We start from the raw sequence: 18,718 nt of genomic DNA, 5'->3' as shown, positions 1-18,718 counted from the left end.
CACTTGGGGGCAGTAGAACATCCTTAGCACTGCTATGGAGGCAGGAAAGGCTCCTGCCACCACCACTGTGCTCACCAACCATGAGCCCAGCTTCTGGCTGAGCGGCACTCCCCCTATGGGAGCATCTGCATTGAGCATCTGCCCCCTGATGGTCAGTGTACGTCATAGCAACTGGTTGCTCTGCTATTTGGTCGATTTGCATATTAGCCTTTTATATATAGGATGTTTCTATCTCTCCTTCACCCTTCATCTCTGAAATCAATAAAATTGTCCAATATTACATAGTTTGTCTTCCATTACAGCCCTACAGCCCTCCCTCCCTATGAATATTTTTTAAATGCTGTAATGATAAAAATATAGGTTGTCACTATTATTAATAGTTCTCATTATAAATCAATAGACCGTTATTTAGACTACTTATTAGGTGACAAAAACAACAACAAACAAAAACGTGAAAACATTTCAATTCTGGATTACAGCACACCACATCACAATCCACAAAGAAACCCCTGAGTTGACCAAGGGCCTAACATGAAGAGGACTAGAAGAGGCAAGAGGCCATTCTGCATCCTAGGACAGCCTGAAGTCATTTCCCTCGCACACAGATGTCTAGATGAACCCTACTCATGTTCCACATCCATACCACACTCCTCCCCCCATTTGTCCCAGCCCAGATGTCAAAGATTAAAAGCCTCCTACTTCCTATTTCTTTCATTTTAATTAAAGACAATCACCCAACTTCCTTTTTCTTTTGAATTGAAGTACAGCACACAACAACATAAATGTCTATAACACCAAGCATTACATAAACTTCATCTCACACCGGTAACAGCTGGGAATTTTCTCAGTCTGTAGGTCGCAAGGCTTACTGGAAGTCCAAAGGAAAACACACACACACACACACACACACACACACACACACACACACACACTGGAGGCCTGGTGCACAAAATTCATGCATGAGGCAGGAGGAGGGGGACAGTCCCTCAGCCCAGCCTGCATCCTCTCCAATCCAGGTCCCCTCAGAGGATGTCCAACTCACAATCTGGGACTTGTGGCTCCTAACGGCTCACCTGCCTGCCTAATCACCCACCCTGCTGGCTTGGTCACCCCTAACTGCCCTCCCCTGCCGACCTGATACCCCTAACTGCTCTCCCCTGCCAGCCTATCGCCCTTAACTGCCTCTGCCTCGGCCCCCGCCACCGTGACTTTGTCCAGAAGGATGTCCAGAAAATGTCCAGTCTAATTAGCATATGACCCTTTTATTAGTATAGATGTCCTGATTAAAGCACTGATTGTACCTAGTAATAGAGTCACAAATCCACCTCTAGGCCCATCAAGTAACTATCCCTCCCCTTGAATTTTCTTTTTTCTTTCCTCCCCTTAAATTTTCTAACTGTGAGGCACCTCTTCCTATGAGATAGTGACACCTAACCAAATATCACTTCAACTGCTCTCCAGGCCAGCTGCCAATCTGCCATCACCTAGGGTTACCCTACAGAAGTGTGCAGAAGCCACACAGACATGGCAAGCCCTGAGATGAGGAGAGTGTCCTTGGGAGAATATAACAGGTTTTGTACTTACAAGTATGCATGCTCAAGCCGAAACCGGTTTGGCTCAGAGGTAGAGCTTCGGTCTGCGGACTGAAAGGTCCCGCGTTCGATTCTGGTCAAGGGCATGTACATTTGTTGCGGGCACATCCCTGGTAGGGGATGTGCAAAAGGCAGCTGGTCGATGTTTCTCTCTCATCGACGTTTCTAGCTCTCTATCTCTCTCCCTTCCTCTCTGTAAAAAATCAATAAAAATATATATTTAATAAATAAAAAAACAAGTATGCATGCTCAATAAGGGAAAATCTGTCATCAATATGGGTGAAACTTTCATCTTCAATAACTTCAATAAGCAAGAATCATAACCCACTTGGAAATGTTCTGATTAACTCCTAACTTCCTAGATGAGAAAACCAAGCCATAGGCAGGTCAAGTAGGTGTGTACTGGGAAGACATTTAGAATACTGCATTCACTACTTTATGCATCAAGATAATAGGAAATGAAACAAATTAAATGTATAGAGTATTTTATAGTCTCGAAGGCCTTTCAAATTCTTCTTTTACAGCAGTGTTAAGTCAGCGTGGGTTCAAACTCTGCCTTAATCACAAGCTGTGTGTTTTGGAGTAACTTATTTAACCTCCCTGTGCCTCACTTGTAAAATGATAGTAATAATAGCAGCAACCTTATAAGGTTGTTGGGAGATTCATGAGTTAATATACGTCATCCTTAAAGCAGAGCTTAGACATAAAAACTAGCCATCATCATCATCCTAATTAGCCAGGACTAAGAATTGTTGTCCCCATTCACAGTGGGTTCTCAGAGTCCCCATTGTTACCTCCCAAATCAGAGTTGTAAATGGCAAAGCCAAGTTAGAACCCAAGCTTTCTGCCTCCAAATCCGCATTCTCTCCTGTGGAACCATTTTGTCTATATAGAACCCTGGAGTTCAATTTTCCATGACCCAAATTAATATTGCTCCAAAATAGGTACCTCAGTCAATAACCCTCCCTAATAAACAGCTTAGTCATCTGACAAGATCTGGCCCAATACCCCAACAATAATAAATATATACATACTTACACACACACAAGAAAAAGACTACTGGGAAAAGGGAACGAGATCTCAAGGGGTTTTAATATTTGAAGAAATTGTTGGCAACTGTTCAGAAACAGGATGTATTTCTTAAAGCTCCTGGCTTGTCGTGTCTTGGCCAGCTCATGCTCTTGGGTCCCTTTGTTTTCTGCGCTTTGTCTTCCTGAGGAGCCCTGGCCACCCAGCCACCACAGCTGGCCGGCCGGCCGGCGAGGACATCTTCTCCAGGGAGAAGCACTCAGGCCCTGCGCACCATGCTGTGTGTGATTCAAAATGCAGAATCTGGGTTCAGACAGCAAAGACAACATCCCAACTTTTCACAATGCCACTCAGGTCCCCTGCCCACAGATTAATGCATGTGTAAAAGAAACGGTTAAAAAAAAAAAAAATAGACTCTCCCATCTCTCTAACAGGTGGCATCCTAAAATACCGACAGGGGTTCATTTCCCAGCTATTTTTCCTTCCTCACAAATACACTCATTCACAATCTTAAATAAAGTCAAGGCTACTTAATATGACATGACTTGAAAAACCAGGAGGGAGACTTTTCCTGTTTGTCGCTTTGAACCTTTCCTCCCATTTACCATAGAGCACACAGCTGTTTCTGTCTAACTAGGCAATAGCGCTCTCCAAACCCAGCTTCAAATAAGTCTCAGTCCAGTTCCTTTTCCAGGTCAACTCTGTTTTAACTCCTGGGCAAAACAGACCTAAACTCTCTCAACTTTTAGACTTTGAATATCTGTTTAAAATGACACATAAATCCTGGACAAGTGTAGAATGTGTTTTTCAATTACAGGAAACCTTTTGTTTTAAACTCTTTGGAATTTCAGAGTTAATATTTTTCTTTGGTTTACAAGGAGAGAGACATGACTGAAGAAATTTGATCAACTCAGTTATAATTTTAAGGCAAGGATTCTAAACAGGGCTGAGGGGTAGTAAATCAAGAAAAACATCCCCCACTGCGGAGCCTCCATGCTAGTATGTCCTTTTTAAATATATATATATATATATATATATATATAAACATATATATATGTTTGTTTTTTGATTGATTTCAGAGAAGGAGAGAGATAGAAACATCAGTGATGAGAGAGAATCATTGATTGGTTGCCTCCTGCATGCCCCCTCCAGCCATGTGCTCTTGATTGGAATAGAATCCCGGACCCTTCAGTCCACTGAGCCAAACCAGCTAGAGCTGTTCCTATCCTTGAGCTGTGACAATATTCACAATGTTTGATCTGCTTTGAATTTCAAATAACATTAACATTAGGAGAAGGTCTTTCACTGGAGTAGGGGGAGAAATGCAGAAACATGGCATTATGGCACTGTCACATTCAACCTCAACTCAAAAAGCATTTACATCTTGACCTGTGTGGCAAAATGGTTGAGCATGGAACTATGAACCAGGAGGTCGTGGTTCCATTCACTTTAATAGCTGATAACTCACTTAATTTTTACTCCTTTTCAGGTGTAACTGATTTGAAATAACAGAGTGATACAATAATATAAGTAAACATAAGGACACTGCTGAGATGCTGAGGGGTATGTGGATTAACCATGTAAGCAAGGGGGAGATGCTGAGAAATCCTGCTTGGAATCCCGCATAGGGTCACTGTGGAGAGCTGGGGTAAGCAGGAAGACTTTATGGAACTGGGTGATAGCATCTATGCTGGATTTTAAAGGATGAATAAGTGTTTTCCAGGTTGAAGGAAAAGGACCCATTCCAAGAAAGGAAACAGCATGAAAAAGAAGGAAGCATGAAACAACATAATACGGTAAAGAAACTAGGTATTAGACAATGTGAGCAAAGTAAGTAGGAAGTGATGGATATAAATAGCTGTGATCTTAACAGAATAGTAAATTTGTTTCTTTACAAAAACAAAAATCACTTTTGTGCTTCTATGTAAATATGTTGTCAAGATCAAATTAAGAAACTACTTTTAAAAGTATTATTTGTAGTAGTGTAGGTCATTCATTTACACATACATCATTAGAGCTAATATACAGGGTGTCCAAAACATGTATACACACTTTACAGCTGATAGCTCAATAGATATTTCTTTCATTTCAGCTACACCCGGGGTCGGCAAACTGCGACTCTTTGGCCCCTTGAGTGTGGCTCTTCCACAAAATACCATGGTCTGGGCGAGTCTATTTTGAAGAAGTGGCATTAGAAGTAGTTGAAATTTAAAAAATTTGGCTCTCAAAAAAAATTTCAATCGTTGAACTGTTGATATTTGGCTCTGTTGACTAATGACTTTGCAGACCACTGAGCTAGATTAAGCTTTGAACAAAGGAAATTCATCCTGAAATGCTAATGAAAGTTTGAAAACGCAGTTGAAGTAGAAACACTGCCTATATAATTAGTCAAAGTGTATACTAATACACACCCTGTGTCCCCCCAAAAATGTGTACACACTTTAATAGCTTATAACTTACTTAAATTTCACTCCTTTTCAGGCTTACCTGATTTGAAATAACAGGGGAAGCCAGACTAAGCTTTGAACAAAGAAAATTTATCCACTAGACATTTTTATGGGGATACATAAAAGATAAAATTTATAATACAAAACCAGCAACAGTTGAGGGGGGCACACAAATACCAAATGAAATGATTCTTGATGTTTGCAATTCCATTGCCTCGAGTTATCTGCATTTCCTGGACCAGAACAGCCATCAGTTTGAAAGCAGGCATTGACAAAAAAAAAAAAAAAAAAAGTATTCATTTCTGTAGATTCTTTAAAATTTTGAAAATGAACTGGATGTTGCCTTATCCAGTTTGGCTCAGTGGATAGAGTTCAGCCTGTGGACCAAAGGGTCCCAGATTCAATTCCGATTAAGGGCATGTACCTTGGTTGCAGGCTCCTCCCCAGCCCAGGCACTGGTCGGGGTGCATGCAGGAGGCAGCCAATCCATGTGTTTCTCTCACATTGATGTTTCTCTCTGTCTTTCCCTATCTCTTCCACTATCTCTAAGAGATCGATGGAAAAATATCCTTGGGTAAGGAAGGAAAGAAAGAAAAAAAAGAAAAGAAAAGAAAAGAAAAGAAAAGAAAAGAAAAGAAAAGAAAAGAAAAGAAAAGAAAAGAAAAGAAAAGAAAAGAAGGAAGAAAGGAGGAAAATGAATTGTATGTTAATAAACATTGGCTTTATAATCATTCCAAGTGTGTATACATTTTCTTGGGACACACAATGCATTTACTATTGTAGCCACCATTTAGGCTACAATACTGTTATAGACATGTTTCCTATCTGAAGAAACTCCCATAACAAGAACTACTTACTTACCATTTAATATTTGCCACACACCGAACTAGCATTTTATACATGTTTGCAATAAACCAGGAAAGTAGGTCTTGTTTATGTCACAGAAGAGGAAGCCTGGAAGAAAATTTAAGTGACTTGACTCAGGCCATAGGGAAAGAAGGTCATGTTGACAAGACTCAACTGAGGGCTGGTTCCAAAGCCTATGTTCTTTGCACAACCTCAAAACATTCCTACCAGAAGTGCAGGAGAAAAGAGAAGACTGAAAGGCATTTAAAATAGAAGGCAATACAAGATCAATGTCATAGTGCTGTGTGAGTGAACCTGAGAAGAAGGGTCATTTCTGGTCAGAGTGACCAAGAAAGACATCCAAGAAAAGTTGGTTTTACTGGAAGGGTGAGATTTCAGTAGGTGGAGATGTGGGGCTGGGCAGGGAGATAGAGATTGTCCACAAACAGCACTTAGAACTCTGGTGACAGGACGTTCTCATTCTTGTTCTATCACTCACCAACTGCAGCCCTAGGGCAAGTCACTGAAATCTCCTTCAGCTCACTTTCTTCATCAGCAAAATGGGGTAATAACAATAATTCGTCCTGGAGTTGGTATAAGGATTAGGAAATAAACTATATAGAGAATTTAGTAGCATGCCTAGTACATGGTAAACCACAAACAAACAGCAAAATGTCACCTAATAGTACATGCATTGAATGAATGGCAAATAGTTGAGATAGGCCTCCAATCCTCCTAAAATGAGATATATGGTTAAAATGATAGAATTGAGGCTAACATTGAGAATCTAGTTAATGTTCACCTGAAGTTGGTCTCTATTCAGCAGGCAATATGGGATCAATCATTAGAGGAAAGAAGCCATATTCTTAACATCCGGGAATCTCCCAAAGGAGCCCCTCCAGGACCTCCCCTTGGGAACCTGGCTCAGCTATAACCCCTTTGGAAGAGGCATGAGGCCCTAGGACCTAGTTCAAGCCGTCTACAGAAAAACAGATACTGTCACTCACCAACTCCTAACATGTACAAGATTTTTTTCTTTCTACCCCTATGCTATGCTCTCCCTCCTAAATACCTAAGTAATGGCTGCAACATAATTATGAACCAAGCTTCCCTGGGAAACTGGGAAGCTTAAATAAAGGTTAAATAAAGTTTCCAGGAACCAACATGGGTAGCATGGATCATTATTTACTTTTTAAAACTTGGTAAAACCTAGCTTTTACTTGTTTTTAAACTAATGTAATTTCTATAATGAGGTTATTATATTACATATCAATGCATTATAATGAAGAAAATTTTGGTGGTGACGGTTACGTTCACTTATCTTGATTATGATGGTTGCATGGGTGTATAACATGTCAAAATTTATCAAATGTATTTCTTAAACATGTGCTATTTCCTGGCTGGTGTTGGTTAGTGGTTAAAGCAGCAGCCTACGCAGAAGGGTCATGGTTCAATTCCCAGTCAAGGGTCAAGGGCATGTACTGGGGTTGCAGGTTCTATCTCAAGGGGGTGGGGGGGAGCAAGGCAGGGGGGTGGCAACTAATTGATGTATCTCTCTCAAATTGACGTTTCTCCCCCCCCCACTTCCCCTCCCCGCAACTGTCTCTAAAAATAAAACAATGGAAAAAATATCCTCTGGTAAGGATTAACAACCAAAAAAAAAGTGCTGTTTTGCTATTTATTATGTCAGTTAAACCTCAATAAGGCTTTTAAAATTACAATAAAAGTTTAGTAATTCATGTAATTGTTAACAAAATAAAATAGTTATTAATACATAATGCCCATATTATAAACATAAATACATATTAATAAAATAAAAATATGAATACATATATTCAATCTTAGCTCTAAAAATTTATGACAGATGATTAAATAAAAATGCATATGAAAGCTGATAAAAACTTTAATGTGGAGGACATTTTTTTAAAAAAATAGAGATATATCTACATTCACAGCAGTATTATTTGCAATTGCCAAAAGGTGGAAGCAACCCAAATGTCTACTGATGAATGAATACAAAAAATGTAGTTTTGACAAATGCTACAGGGATGAACCTTGAAGACATTATAGTAAGTGAAATTAGCCAATCACAAAAGTAAAAATACTATATCCTTCTACTTACAGGATGTATCTAAAGTAGTCAAATAGAGACTGAGGAATGAGATGGGGGGGGGGGGAGATTATTTAATGGACACAGGGTTTCAACTTCACAAGATGAAAAAAGAGTTCTTTGGGTAGATGGTAGTGATGGCTGCACAATATGAATGTCCTAAATGTCACTGAACTAACTGTACACTTAAGAATAGTTAAGATGGTAAATTTAATGTGATGTGTATTTTACAATTAAAGAAATGAGAGTTCCTACACATTATTGTAAAACTCAGTAAAGGTGTTATTTTTGTCTTTTAAAAAAATCTTTTTAAGCCCTCTTATTATTTACACTTAAAACAAACAACTTCTGAGGTAACTTTCCCAGGTGCCCCAACAGGCCCATTCAATAGCTGACACCAGGTTAAAACTTTCACTTGGATTTCATTAAGAGTAGAAATCTACATATTGACTTTTTCCCTGCGACAAGACATAATATTTTCCTAATGAAGCCCTTAGGATGCATTTTCCCATGAAGAAAACTGTCTTCTGTAAAGAGAACCTACAGGTGCCACTGACAGCCCACGTGTACCTGGAGCAAACTGAGGGAGTTTACGAGTCAGGGGCTGGGCACCTACTGATTTTTAGAAGGTGTGGACCCGACCTCTCAGGGCCGGATCAGACTCTGCAAACTTCACAGCAGAGAAATGATCGGGGCTTGTCCAGGCTTTCCACCTGTGTGGTGAGTGTCAATGTGGCCATCACTAACCACCTGACAGGCTTCTCCAGAAGAAATTTCAGTCCTCACTTCCCAAGAGAATGCCTGAAATTAGAAAAGCTGAGGACTCCTCGGAATACCTGTTTCTCATCGTTGCTACTTTGTACAGCATCCAGCATCCCCAGCTCCTTGCCCAACCACCTTCCTCCAGGGTCCTTCAACTCTGAGACACAGAATACTTGAATTTTTCCAAGAGCTTCATTTTCTTCCAGGAATTCACCTGACTGTAGACTCCTATTTTCCCTGAGCAAGGGAAAAGGAGCCTTCAATCAGCTCCCAGGAAGATGACAGCATCTGCTTGGGGATTCCAATGAGATGTTTTACTGTAGCTTTTCACAAACTGATTATAGTTAAAGCTCCCTTGGGGAGTGGGGGCTGGAAGGGAAGCAGCTTCGGAGGAGACCTTCATTGACATGAGTCAAGAACCGCTCAGACCTCCCAAGGGAACAGTTGTTTAAATACCAGCAATCCACATTCCCAAATGGATGTGCACACACAATACATCTAGTTTTAAATTTCACCCCCTGCTCCGAAAGGGTCCCGAAAGAGTTAAATTGTTCCAGGCAAAGGCCTGAGGCTTTTCTATCAAAATGCTCCAGATGGAAATTACAAAATTTCACTGCTCAGCTCCATGGTGCGGTGCACACTCACTGTTCTTCTAAGACATAAAAAAAAATAAAATAAATAAAAAAAATAAAAAAATAAAAAAAGACAAGACAAGACCCCTAATGTTCTGCAGAGAGAGAATTTGACTGCTCAGCACAGTGCCACTCTGTTTCAGATTATTTCTCCTGGAATATTTGCATGAACTGTCAATCTCAAGCCTTTTTGGGGACTGGAAAAACTCAAGGTGTGGAGGGGGTAAAGGAAAAGGGGTCTTGGACAATAAAACCAGGACAATGACCGGGACTGCACGCAGTGATATGAACCCACACAAAAACCACCCAGATGATTGCCTCTGGAACCATGCACCTTACCCCCTTCCACCACTCCAATCCCAAAGAGGCTAAAAGGCTAGAGGCCAAAAGGCCATGAATCTGACTAGGGTTGTCAAGAATTTCCAGAGATTAATGTACGTGAAAGAGCTTTGCAAACTGGAAAGAATCACATAAAAGCACCAAGAATATTATTGCTCTCAAGTCAGACATTGAGAGGCATGAACTTTCAAAGGAATCTGAACAGAACACCCACAAACGAGAAACAATGATGGTTTTTAAGAAGGCGGCTACAAGGCAGACTGACTGAGAAGGCAAGCCCCTCCCTCATACAAGCAGATGGGATAGCGTTAGGCCTGCAGCCTCGGAAGTCTGTTAGGATACATGCAAGCAAGTGGTTTGAAGGGAGGCAAAAATCATGATAGTCTGGGTCCCAAAAGTCCATTTAGAGTTCACTTGCCTCAAACCGTTCTGATTGAAAAGCAGGACCCAGGACTGCGGTCAAATGCATAGACGCCAACAGCAGCCAACAATTAGACAGTGTGCGTCTTTGTTTTATGGGTCTAGAACAGCGATTTTTCAACCAGTGTGCCGCAGCACTCTGGTGTGCCACAAGAATTTTTAAAGCAAGCAATACCATTTAGTCAGGGGCACTGACTTCTTTTCCCTTCGATTGTCAGATTAAAAACTAACAACAGCCAACAGAATAATAGCCATCTGGTGTGCATGAATGGAAATTATACTTTTTTATTTTGTCAGATTGGCAAAAGAATATGTTTTTGGTGTGCCACAGAGTTTTAGTAATTAGTGATGTGTGCCAGGAGATGAAAAAAAGTTGGAAATGGCTGGTCAAGAGGGTTTAAGGAACTGACCCAAGAAACATTTCGCTACTATGGGAGAAATTCACAAGAACTCGAATTTCATTCCTAGACTTGTTTCCTACCCTCTAACTGCAGGCCTTTGGGGAATGCATAGGCAAACAGGTCAACAAGAGGAAAGGTTAGCTAACAGAAAGCAGACTGTGCTATTACTAAGTACTTACTTACAAGTGCCAGATACTGTGCTAGATGAGTTACACATACTATCTCACTGAATCCTAACAACTACCTTAGCAAATGCACATTATTTCCCAAACTAGGAAACTGAGGCTCAGACAAGTCATGCAACTGGCCCAAGGTGCGATCAAGGCGAGTGGCGGAACTGAGACTTAACCTGGATCCCTTAGACTCAAACACTTGGGACCTTAACCACCACACCAAAACAGCAGTTTTCTTTATTATGTTGGCAGCTAGAAAAGAAGTCAGACTGGCAGCACTATGAGTCCCAAGAAACTATTATTCTGATAAGGGCTTCTAGCTAATAGGGGAGAAGAGCTAATCCAGAACGTTCTTTGTCTCCAAGATCGAAGCTCTTCCATGGAGACCAAGGGCTCTAGAATGTAAGCTCCAAATAGGAGGAGCTTTTTGGCTTGTTGACTGCTACATCGCCGCTCCCAGATCACATGGAAGGCACTCAATAAATAGGTGATGAATAAAGGAATGGAGTCAATCTGCTGGGTGACCTTGGGAGTGGGGTAGCTTGTTATCCTTGCTAAACCTGTTTCTTTGTGCAACAAATAGAGAATGAAATAATATCCACCTCCAGAGTTGATAGGAGAATTAAATGAGACAATTCTTATAAAGCAGGCTGGAACATAATGAGCACCCAAAATGTAATATATTATTATCATATTCCTACTAGTATTCATTGACAAATTTTGACTTCCTAAGATTCCCTCCCCAACTGTGGTCAGATAATGTTTCATAGTCAATACGAATATAATAAAATAAAGAACTAGGTGTTGGTAACCTGCTTCTAGTTTCAAATCTACCACTGCCAAGCTGCATGACCTTGGACAAGCCTCTTTAATTTCTCTATACTCTTCTCAGCTATAAAATGAGGGACTGAAACATTCAAATCAGTATCATAAGCATTTATTGGGCACCTTCTCTGAATAAGACAACACGCTCAGCCACCTATAAAATCTATGAATAGTGTCGATGAAAAACATATCAGAGCAAAGCAAAACAGTCCCCCGCTTGGTGGCAAGGTGAAGGAGAAATACCAAATAGCCAACTTCATTACGTCATCTCAAGGAGCAATGTTTGTAAATACACAAAGTGTTTAATTTTGAGACATTCGTGAGAAATCCTTCCCCATTAAGGAATCAGCAGATACAGTTCTATTAACACCTATCAACCCTGAACCTTCCAAAAAAAAAATAAACATGTGAAATCATTTTGCACCTCAAGTCAAATGGCATGCTTCTGGAGAGAAATCTGGGAAAGTCAAAGTTATTCAAAGCTCCCTATGGCAACAGTTAAGAATAGGATGTGTAAAAAAAAAAAAAAAAAAAAAAAAAAAAAAAAAAAAAAAAAGAATGACATATCTGGTTAAAACTACAGGGTGAAAGGTGGGGGGTGGGAGGGAATTCCAGAAGCAGAATGCAGTGCATCTGTGCAGGACATGGAGGTAGTGGCCTATTGTTTACAAAAGCAGGCTTGGATTATGAACAGTGACAAGAGGCCAAGACCTCAATTATCATTCACAACCACACCTCTCCCAATCCCAGTTCAACTGAAGCTATCAATCAGTCAACGCCCCCATCTTCTGTCATAAACCCACCAATATTTGTAGCCAAGTGGAGAGAAGGTCCCCCAGGGCACCTCCAGCGCTGACCCAGCTGATGACATTGAAAAGATCCCACAGGCACAATGGGGACTTCCAACTACCTCCAACCCTAAGGTATAAGACAGCTGCCCATTTCAAACTCTTAGCTCTGCCCCACCCCAGCAACCATTCGAGGGGAAACATGGCCTTTTCCAAGTCTTCTGTGATAGGAAAAAAGTCTCCTTGAATTGGTGCAGGGAACGGAGGGGCCCCTCCCTCTGCACTCTGAAACAAAGGAAAACCAGAGCTCCAACCATGTGGTGTGACATTCGAGGCCACCCACTCTCCCATTCCCCAGCTGAGGAAGTCTCAATGGGCTAGAGCCACATGGCTCTTCCCAGTCACCCGCCAGGAAGGGACAGTGCTTGGCACAAACACATGCTGGGGCTCCTAATGAGGGGGAGACCCCTCCCATAGGAATGGCTGGTTTAAAAAAGAAAAGGGGCTTTGATTCACAACCACACCTCTCCCAATCCAAGTCCACTAGATGTGAAGACAGGTCCTTTGGTCTCTTCGGATCCACATTTTGCTTTCCCCTTCACATTTTTGCAGGTAAGTGGGTCATTAAAAGCATGTATTTCAGAGCAGAGGGTGACCATGCAGAAAATGAGACAATTATGTCTTCCCATCCTCCAGAATCAGCACCACCCAGCAACCCTAACATCCCAACTCCATTCAGGTTTAGGTGAGGGCGGAGACCGAGTGTGAGTGACCTTATTCTTTCTGTTCTCTGATCTTTGGCTGAATGCAGGGCAACCAGAGACTGGGCAGACACAAGGGGCATCCCAAGTGGCTACAGACTGTGTGTGTCCGATGCCATAGCAAATGTCACGTTTGGATAGAGTGCATCAGGAAAAAAAAAAACAAAACAACAACCACCTCTCTCAGGGCTCTCCAAAAGGTACACATTCTCAAGGTTGCCTTTCTCTGCCTGGACTCCACTCCAACCTCGGGAATACCCCAACACCTGTCAGATTTCAGGAGTCCTTCAAGCAACCTGACCCAGACAACCAGAGGCAAATTGCCGCCTTTCTCTCTCCGAGAACCTCCCGCCCCTCCCCCCAGCCCTTTCCAGCTTGGGAGAAAGGGCTGACAAAATAATGGCCAGCTCTACAAGAACAAACCCAAAAGCCCCCCCTGAGAGCCCCTTTCCTGAGCCTTGGAAAGGGGTAGCCCCTGGCACTGCCCATCTCTCCAAGGCTCAGATCCACCTATGAAACTACCTCTGGGGTCAGCCTGCCGCCACCTGCTCCACCCAAAGAAATGAACCTCCTGCAAATCAGGGTGGAAATACATGCCCCCATGGCTCACCCAGCATATGCATTACGCTATTTTTCCAAGCCCTTACCTTTGACCTGAGTATCGTACTCTGCAATGATCTCCTTATCCTTTTTGAATTTGGCTGGAGACGTCATGTTTTCCTCCTTTCTTCCAAATTCGAATCGTGAATTGATAGATCCACGGAAAAAAATCCAACCACCTCAATCAATACCTCCACGACCGCTTCTCCTGAAGGCAGAAGGGGCCCACCGCGGTGGTCTCCAGCGCTCCGGGGAGCGCGGGCTGCGGGCTGGGCAGGCGGCTACGGCGGGCACATGCAGCCGGTGGGCTCTGGGGCCGGGCGCGGCAGCGGCTGGTTCCTGTGCTAGAGAGCCCGAGCCGCAGGCTCAGCATCAGCCAGGAGAACTGCAGCGCCCGGAGGTTGGCCTGGGGTCTGACATCAACGGCACAGGCGGGGAGTGCAAGTCCATCCGCACAACATGGTGTGGGGGGTGCGGGGGTGTGGACGCGCCCAGCAGAGTCCCCGGGAGGGAGTGGGTGCGTGTCGGGGTGCCGGAGGAGGGCTGGGCGTGCTTCGCGGTTTTTTTGTTGCACGGGCTCTCCAAGATGCTGCAAATCAAATCCCAAACGGGAGCCGCCGCAGCAGCACGGACTGAATCGGAAGTCGTTTGCTCCGGTTCACTTGCCTGTAAATGCAGGGATAAGGGGGGGAGGGGGGGGGGGTGATCAGCACCAGAGCAGATTCGAATCGCTGCAGGGGTGGGTTAGGGGACGACACTCCCAGCCCGGCCCAGGCCCATTCATCTCCAACCAGCGCCGCCCGCCCGGCCAGGAGAGCTCGGCGAGGCGGCGTGGGGAGGAAGGAAGCTCCCTCCGGATTCTGTTTTAAGGCTGCGAGAGAACACTTCGGAGCAGCCGCCTGCGCAGGCTTCGTTCGGGTGGGGACTGCGGCGGGAACGCGGGGCTCCGGGCGGGGACTGCGGCACCTCGGCGGCCTCCCGAGCCCCGCCAGCGCTGGGCAGCGGCCAGCCGGAGGGACCCCGCCCTGCCCAGCCTCCGACGCGGCCCCTGACCCCCCCAGCGAGGCGACTCCCTGAACATCAAAGGGGATCAAAGCCGCGAAGGGACCGGCCACCGGGGCACAACTTTTCTTTCCCCTCCCGCCCCTCCTCCCAGTTGTTTTGTTTTTGGTTACTAGCTTCCCTTGGCAGCCAAAGGTTGGGAGGGTGGGGGGGAGGTGGATCTGCAGGAAAAAGCCTGCCCGGCAAGGGACACAGGGACACATCCAGGAAAACAATGTGGTCGGCAGAAGCAGGAAACGGGTTAGAGGCGAGGGTCGGACTCGGGAAAATCGGGAGCGGGCGGGGGGAGGGGGGCGGAAGGCAGCCGTTGCCCTGCCCCAAGCCAGGGATGAGAGTGACTCTGAATGCCATCTCCAACATTTTTTTGTCGTCACCCAAACCCAGAGATCCCAGGCTGGGGGCGCGGGGAAAGGGATCCGTGACGATCGCAGACCCAACTTACTCGCTCCGGGAGGTGCCCGAGGGAGATCCCGCCCGGGGGAAGAGGGAGGGAGCCGGCGGGAGCTCAGAGCTCGGCGCGCCGCAGCGGCCACCCTCCCTCCCCGGCCGCCCCTTCCCCTCTCGGATGCCGGGAGCAAGAAGAGGCTCCCGCCGGCGTCTCCCGCTGCCCGAGCCCGGAGAAAGGGCCTCGGGGAGCGAGGAAGAAGGAGCAGAGGCGGCGAGGTGGTTCGGGCGGGCAGGAAGCGGGAGGGGAGGAGGAGAGGTGGGGTCCCGAGGCTGCACGGGAGCCGCACACACTGGAAGGACGAGGAGAGGGGAAGGGCAGGGTTACCTTAAAGGTGAGGGGGTTGAGGGGAATTAGGGGTCTATCGCGGCCCGCGAGGTTGCATGAAGCGCAGGGATGTTAACAACTTCGGGGACCCACTGATGGGGTCTGGGAGCCGGAGTGCGAAGAGGAGCCATCGGGGCGGGCCGGGGGCTGGGACCCGGGAAGAAGGGCCCGGAAGCAGCGCGGGACACCCCTCCGGGTCCAGGGCTGTACGGCGGCTGTGGGCCAGGGCCTGGAGACGGGGTACGAGGGCAGCTGACGGGGACGGGTGTTGCCAAGGAAGGCTGACCCCAAGCTGGACCGAGGCTGTCCGGCTGCAGAGAGCCTGGGGAGGGGGCTGGGAGCGGGTTTGCGCGGCGGCGGGAGCGAGGAGGGCACAGCCCAAGCGGTGCGGGGAAGGGCGGAGGGATGCCGTCCAGAGGAGTGTCCGGGGCTGTACACAGAGTTTGGGAGAGGATCGCGGGGGGAAGGAGGGGGAAGGTTTGAGGGACTCGGGGAGGCACGGCTAAAGCGATGCAGCAGCAAAGCAGCATCTTGCGCCCTCCTCTCCTTTCCGCCCCAACCCGGGTTTGTTCCGTCAGGGCTGTGGTCCCGCGGCCGGGAAGAAGAAAGGGGAGAGGGAAGGAGCCTTTTACCTTTGGCTCTGACGCGACGGGTCCCAGGCCCCCGGGTCCGCTTTCCACTCAGAGTTCTCCTGCCCTCGCTTCCCCGCCACCCGCTCTCCTACGCAGATTGGTCCCCTAGTCCCCTCAGGAGCCTCCGCCAACTCCGCGGGACCCCGCCGGGAAGCAGGACCCACCCCTTTGCCAATCACCGCCCTCATTCTATCGACCGATAGGGCCTGCAGCCAATAGGAATGGCTGATCCCGAGATGCCAGGAATGAGGAGGCGGGACTGGCGAACCCTGGGGGCGTGGCTAGCACTCACCGAGGCGTAGTCACGGGGTAAGCCCCGCCCTCAGAACCCTGGGGCCGAACCCCAAAGTAGAATTAGTGGGCGGGACTTAGTTGGAACTAACAACCAAATGCGAATTCTTGAGAAAAGGGGCGACCAATTGGACAGGGGCGGGGAGGAGGGGTTTTGGGGAGAATTTTAGCCAATAGAGAGTAAGAGACCAGAGTGGACTGTGGAACGTCATCCAATAAGAAGCGCAGAGGGCGTCCAAGCTTCTTCCCCTAGAGCCGCGGAGTAGGCCCGCCCAAACCTCCAGAAGCCCGCCAATGAGGTCGGCGGCAGCGCCACGCTCGGCCAACCAGAAAGCGGAACCGATATCCGCACCGTTACTGGGGCGGGGCGAACGGCCCTCTCGCCACTAAGATCCCGTCTGCGGCCTCCGAGCCTTCCAATGCGGGGCGTGGGCGAACTCTAGTTCTCCCAATCGGTGCGCGGCGATGGAAATTCAAACTGACAGCCGGTTTGGAAAGGCAGAGAGAGCGGAAGAGCAGGCAGAAAACGACGCGTTCGGGGACCGAGACCCCAAAGTCAACTGAGCCCCCCAAAGCGAGCCCCACCATCACCGCCACCGCCGCCGCACGTTCTGGAGCGGCCGCCCCGGGAGAAGCCTCGAGGGAAGGCCGCGGGGAACGGGGGGGAGGGAGCACGAGGGGATCGGGGGCTACCGCGGGAGAAGCGAAGTGGGGAGCTGGCTGGAACGGGCCGAGCGGTGGAGGATCGCTGGAGGACCGCAGAGAAGCAGGGACCCTCCCCCTCCCGGTGGGCAGGGCTCCGGGGACCTCCGAATCCTGGGAAGTGGAGAGAAAGATTTCCTGAAAGAGGCGTGGGTAGGGAGGCAGCCCGCGTCCCCACGAATAGGAATTGGTGCTCTCCGAGGGAGGGGCTTGGGAGAGGAGAAGCTTTAAACACCAGAGAATTGCCAGCGGGGAGGATCCTTTTAGGCCGGAGGGAGGGGCAAACGGCCGAGAAGTTCCCGAGGCCACTAGCAGCTGGGCCCTCCCCACTTCAAACCTCTCCCCCTTCCCGGAAAGTTAAAAGGAAAGCTAAAATTGCTGCTGCTGCTGCTGCTCTCCTTGTTCCTGCTCAATAAACATTACTTTTCCTTCCCAATTTTAGGGCTCAGCAAAGCTCGAGGCCTCGCAATTTTGGGTTTAGCCCCGGGGGAATCCACCTAGGAAGGGTCTTGCTCTCGGTTGCATTTTTTAAAACGCCCCCCCACGCCACATCCTTCCCGGGACGCCATGTCTACCAGCAGTTGTAGTTTCGAGGACCGGTGCGTGTCCATCCTGTCTTGCAAATTCTGTAAGCAAGTGCTCAGCTCTCGGGGAATGAAGGCTGTTTTGCTGGCCGATACAGAAATAGACCTTTTCTCAACAGACATCCCTCCTACCAAGTAAGTCCTACGCTAGCGGCGGGCAACGCACGGTAGCCTGTAACTAAAAATGGGAAAATGTTATGGCTTGGACCTCGGAGTCAACCAGCAGGTTATCATTTTGGTGTCGCAGCCACTCCCACCAGTCTGATGATCCCCTTGGAGTGTAACTAAGTGGGCAGACTGTCTGGACTTTAAAGTCTGTGGTTTAGCCGGAGCGGTCGGTCCTGATGGAATGCTTGGAGTCATGTGACCACACCCCTTGAGTTGGATCCCTGGCCCTAGGCCCTGCCCAACTAGCCTGTCTCACTGGATCAAGGCCATGACCTAGACTCTAGGAAATTAAAGCAAGCTTTTTTTTTTTTTTTTTTTTTTTTTTTTACTGTTGGAGAGGTCAAGTTTTTCATTTTTATCCATCGTTTTACACCCCCCAAAAAATTCATAGTTTTGTACCATTATTTGCGATTGGCATTGCTTATTCCATTGTCCTTATAATTTAGTATTCTTGTCTCAAAAATCTCCTTTTCTGAGAAAGACTTAGATTTGTATGGGATGGAATTAGACTTACCCCTTAAAGAATCCTTGTCTTCCATAAAGCCTATATTGGATATTATGCATTCACTTGTGTAATTCAATCCTCTAATTGTTTTCAGTCACTACCCACTTTCAGGTGTAGTAGAGTGCTTAAGAATTTACTTCCTATTTGGGAAAACACACATGCATTTTATTTAACTCAAATACACCTTTTTCTAGCTCTAAAAAGTATTTTCTTTCTCCATGGTCAACATAGCTCTTAAATGATTTTTCAAGATTTAGCTCTTTATTGAATCTTTATC

The 18,718-nt window shown here is 46.4% G+C and overlaps 3 protein-coding genes across 19 annotated transcripts in view; 2 read left to right on the top strand and 1 right to left on the bottom strand.

Moving 5' to 3' along the window:
* The window catches only part of SRGAP2 (SLIT-ROBO Rho GTPase activating protein 2), a 222,602-nt gene extending 208,702 nt beyond the window's left edge, over positions 1-13,900 (bottom strand). For all 17 annotated transcript variants that reach the window (XR_004988751.2, XM_036442547.2, XM_036442550.2 and 14 more), the window contains exon 1: positions 13,773-13,900. Coding sequence is in view for 16 of the 17 variants with exons in the window: in XM_036442547.2 (XP_036298440.1) it covers positions 13,773-13,839 (67 nt within the window). In the remaining variant the exon portion in view is untranslated. The remainder of the gene's footprint in view (positions 1-13,772) is intronic.
* Positions 13,799-16,394, top strand: LOC123652537. The gene is made up of 2 exons (XM_045583059.1): positions 13,799-14,393; positions 16,195-16,394. Exons 1-2 carry the CDS (start codon positions 13,799-13,801, stop codon positions 16,392-16,394), a joined length of 795 nt encoding a protein of 264 aa, XP_045439015.1.
* A 1,214-nt stretch (positions 16,395-17,608) lies between these two features.
* Positions 17,609-18,718, top strand: part of FAM72A (family with sequence similarity 72 member A) — a 10,878-nt gene continuing 9,768 nt past the window's right edge. Inside the window, exon 1 of the mRNA XM_036442573.1 lies at positions 17,609-17,903. Within this exon, the coding sequence (XP_036298466.1) occupies positions 17,752-17,903 (152 nt within the window). The 5' untranslated portion in view covers positions 17,609-17,751. The remainder of the gene's footprint in view (positions 17,904-18,718) is intronic.

This window comes from Pipistrellus kuhlii, unplaced genomic scaffold (assembly GCF_014108245.1).
Source record: "Pipistrellus kuhlii isolate mPipKuh1 unplaced genomic scaffold, mPipKuh1.p scaffold_m20_p_18, whole genome shotgun sequence".
Classification (NCBI taxonomy): domain Eukaryota; kingdom Metazoa; phylum Chordata; class Mammalia; order Chiroptera; family Vespertilionidae; genus Pipistrellus; species Pipistrellus kuhlii.
The sequence above is the reverse complement of the archived record's forward strand: the minus strand, read 5'-3'. Positions and strand labels throughout refer to the sequence as shown.

Coding starts and splice junctions, on each gene's coding strand:
- LOC123652537 (XM_045583059.1), top strand. CDS start 13,799: ATGATCTCCTTATCCTTTTTGAATTTGGCTGGAGACGTCATGTTTTCC. Junction 14,394..16,194: donor TTGCTCCGGTTCACTTGCCT/GTAAATGCAGGG, acceptor GCCTTTTACCTT/TGGCTCTGACGCGACGGGTC.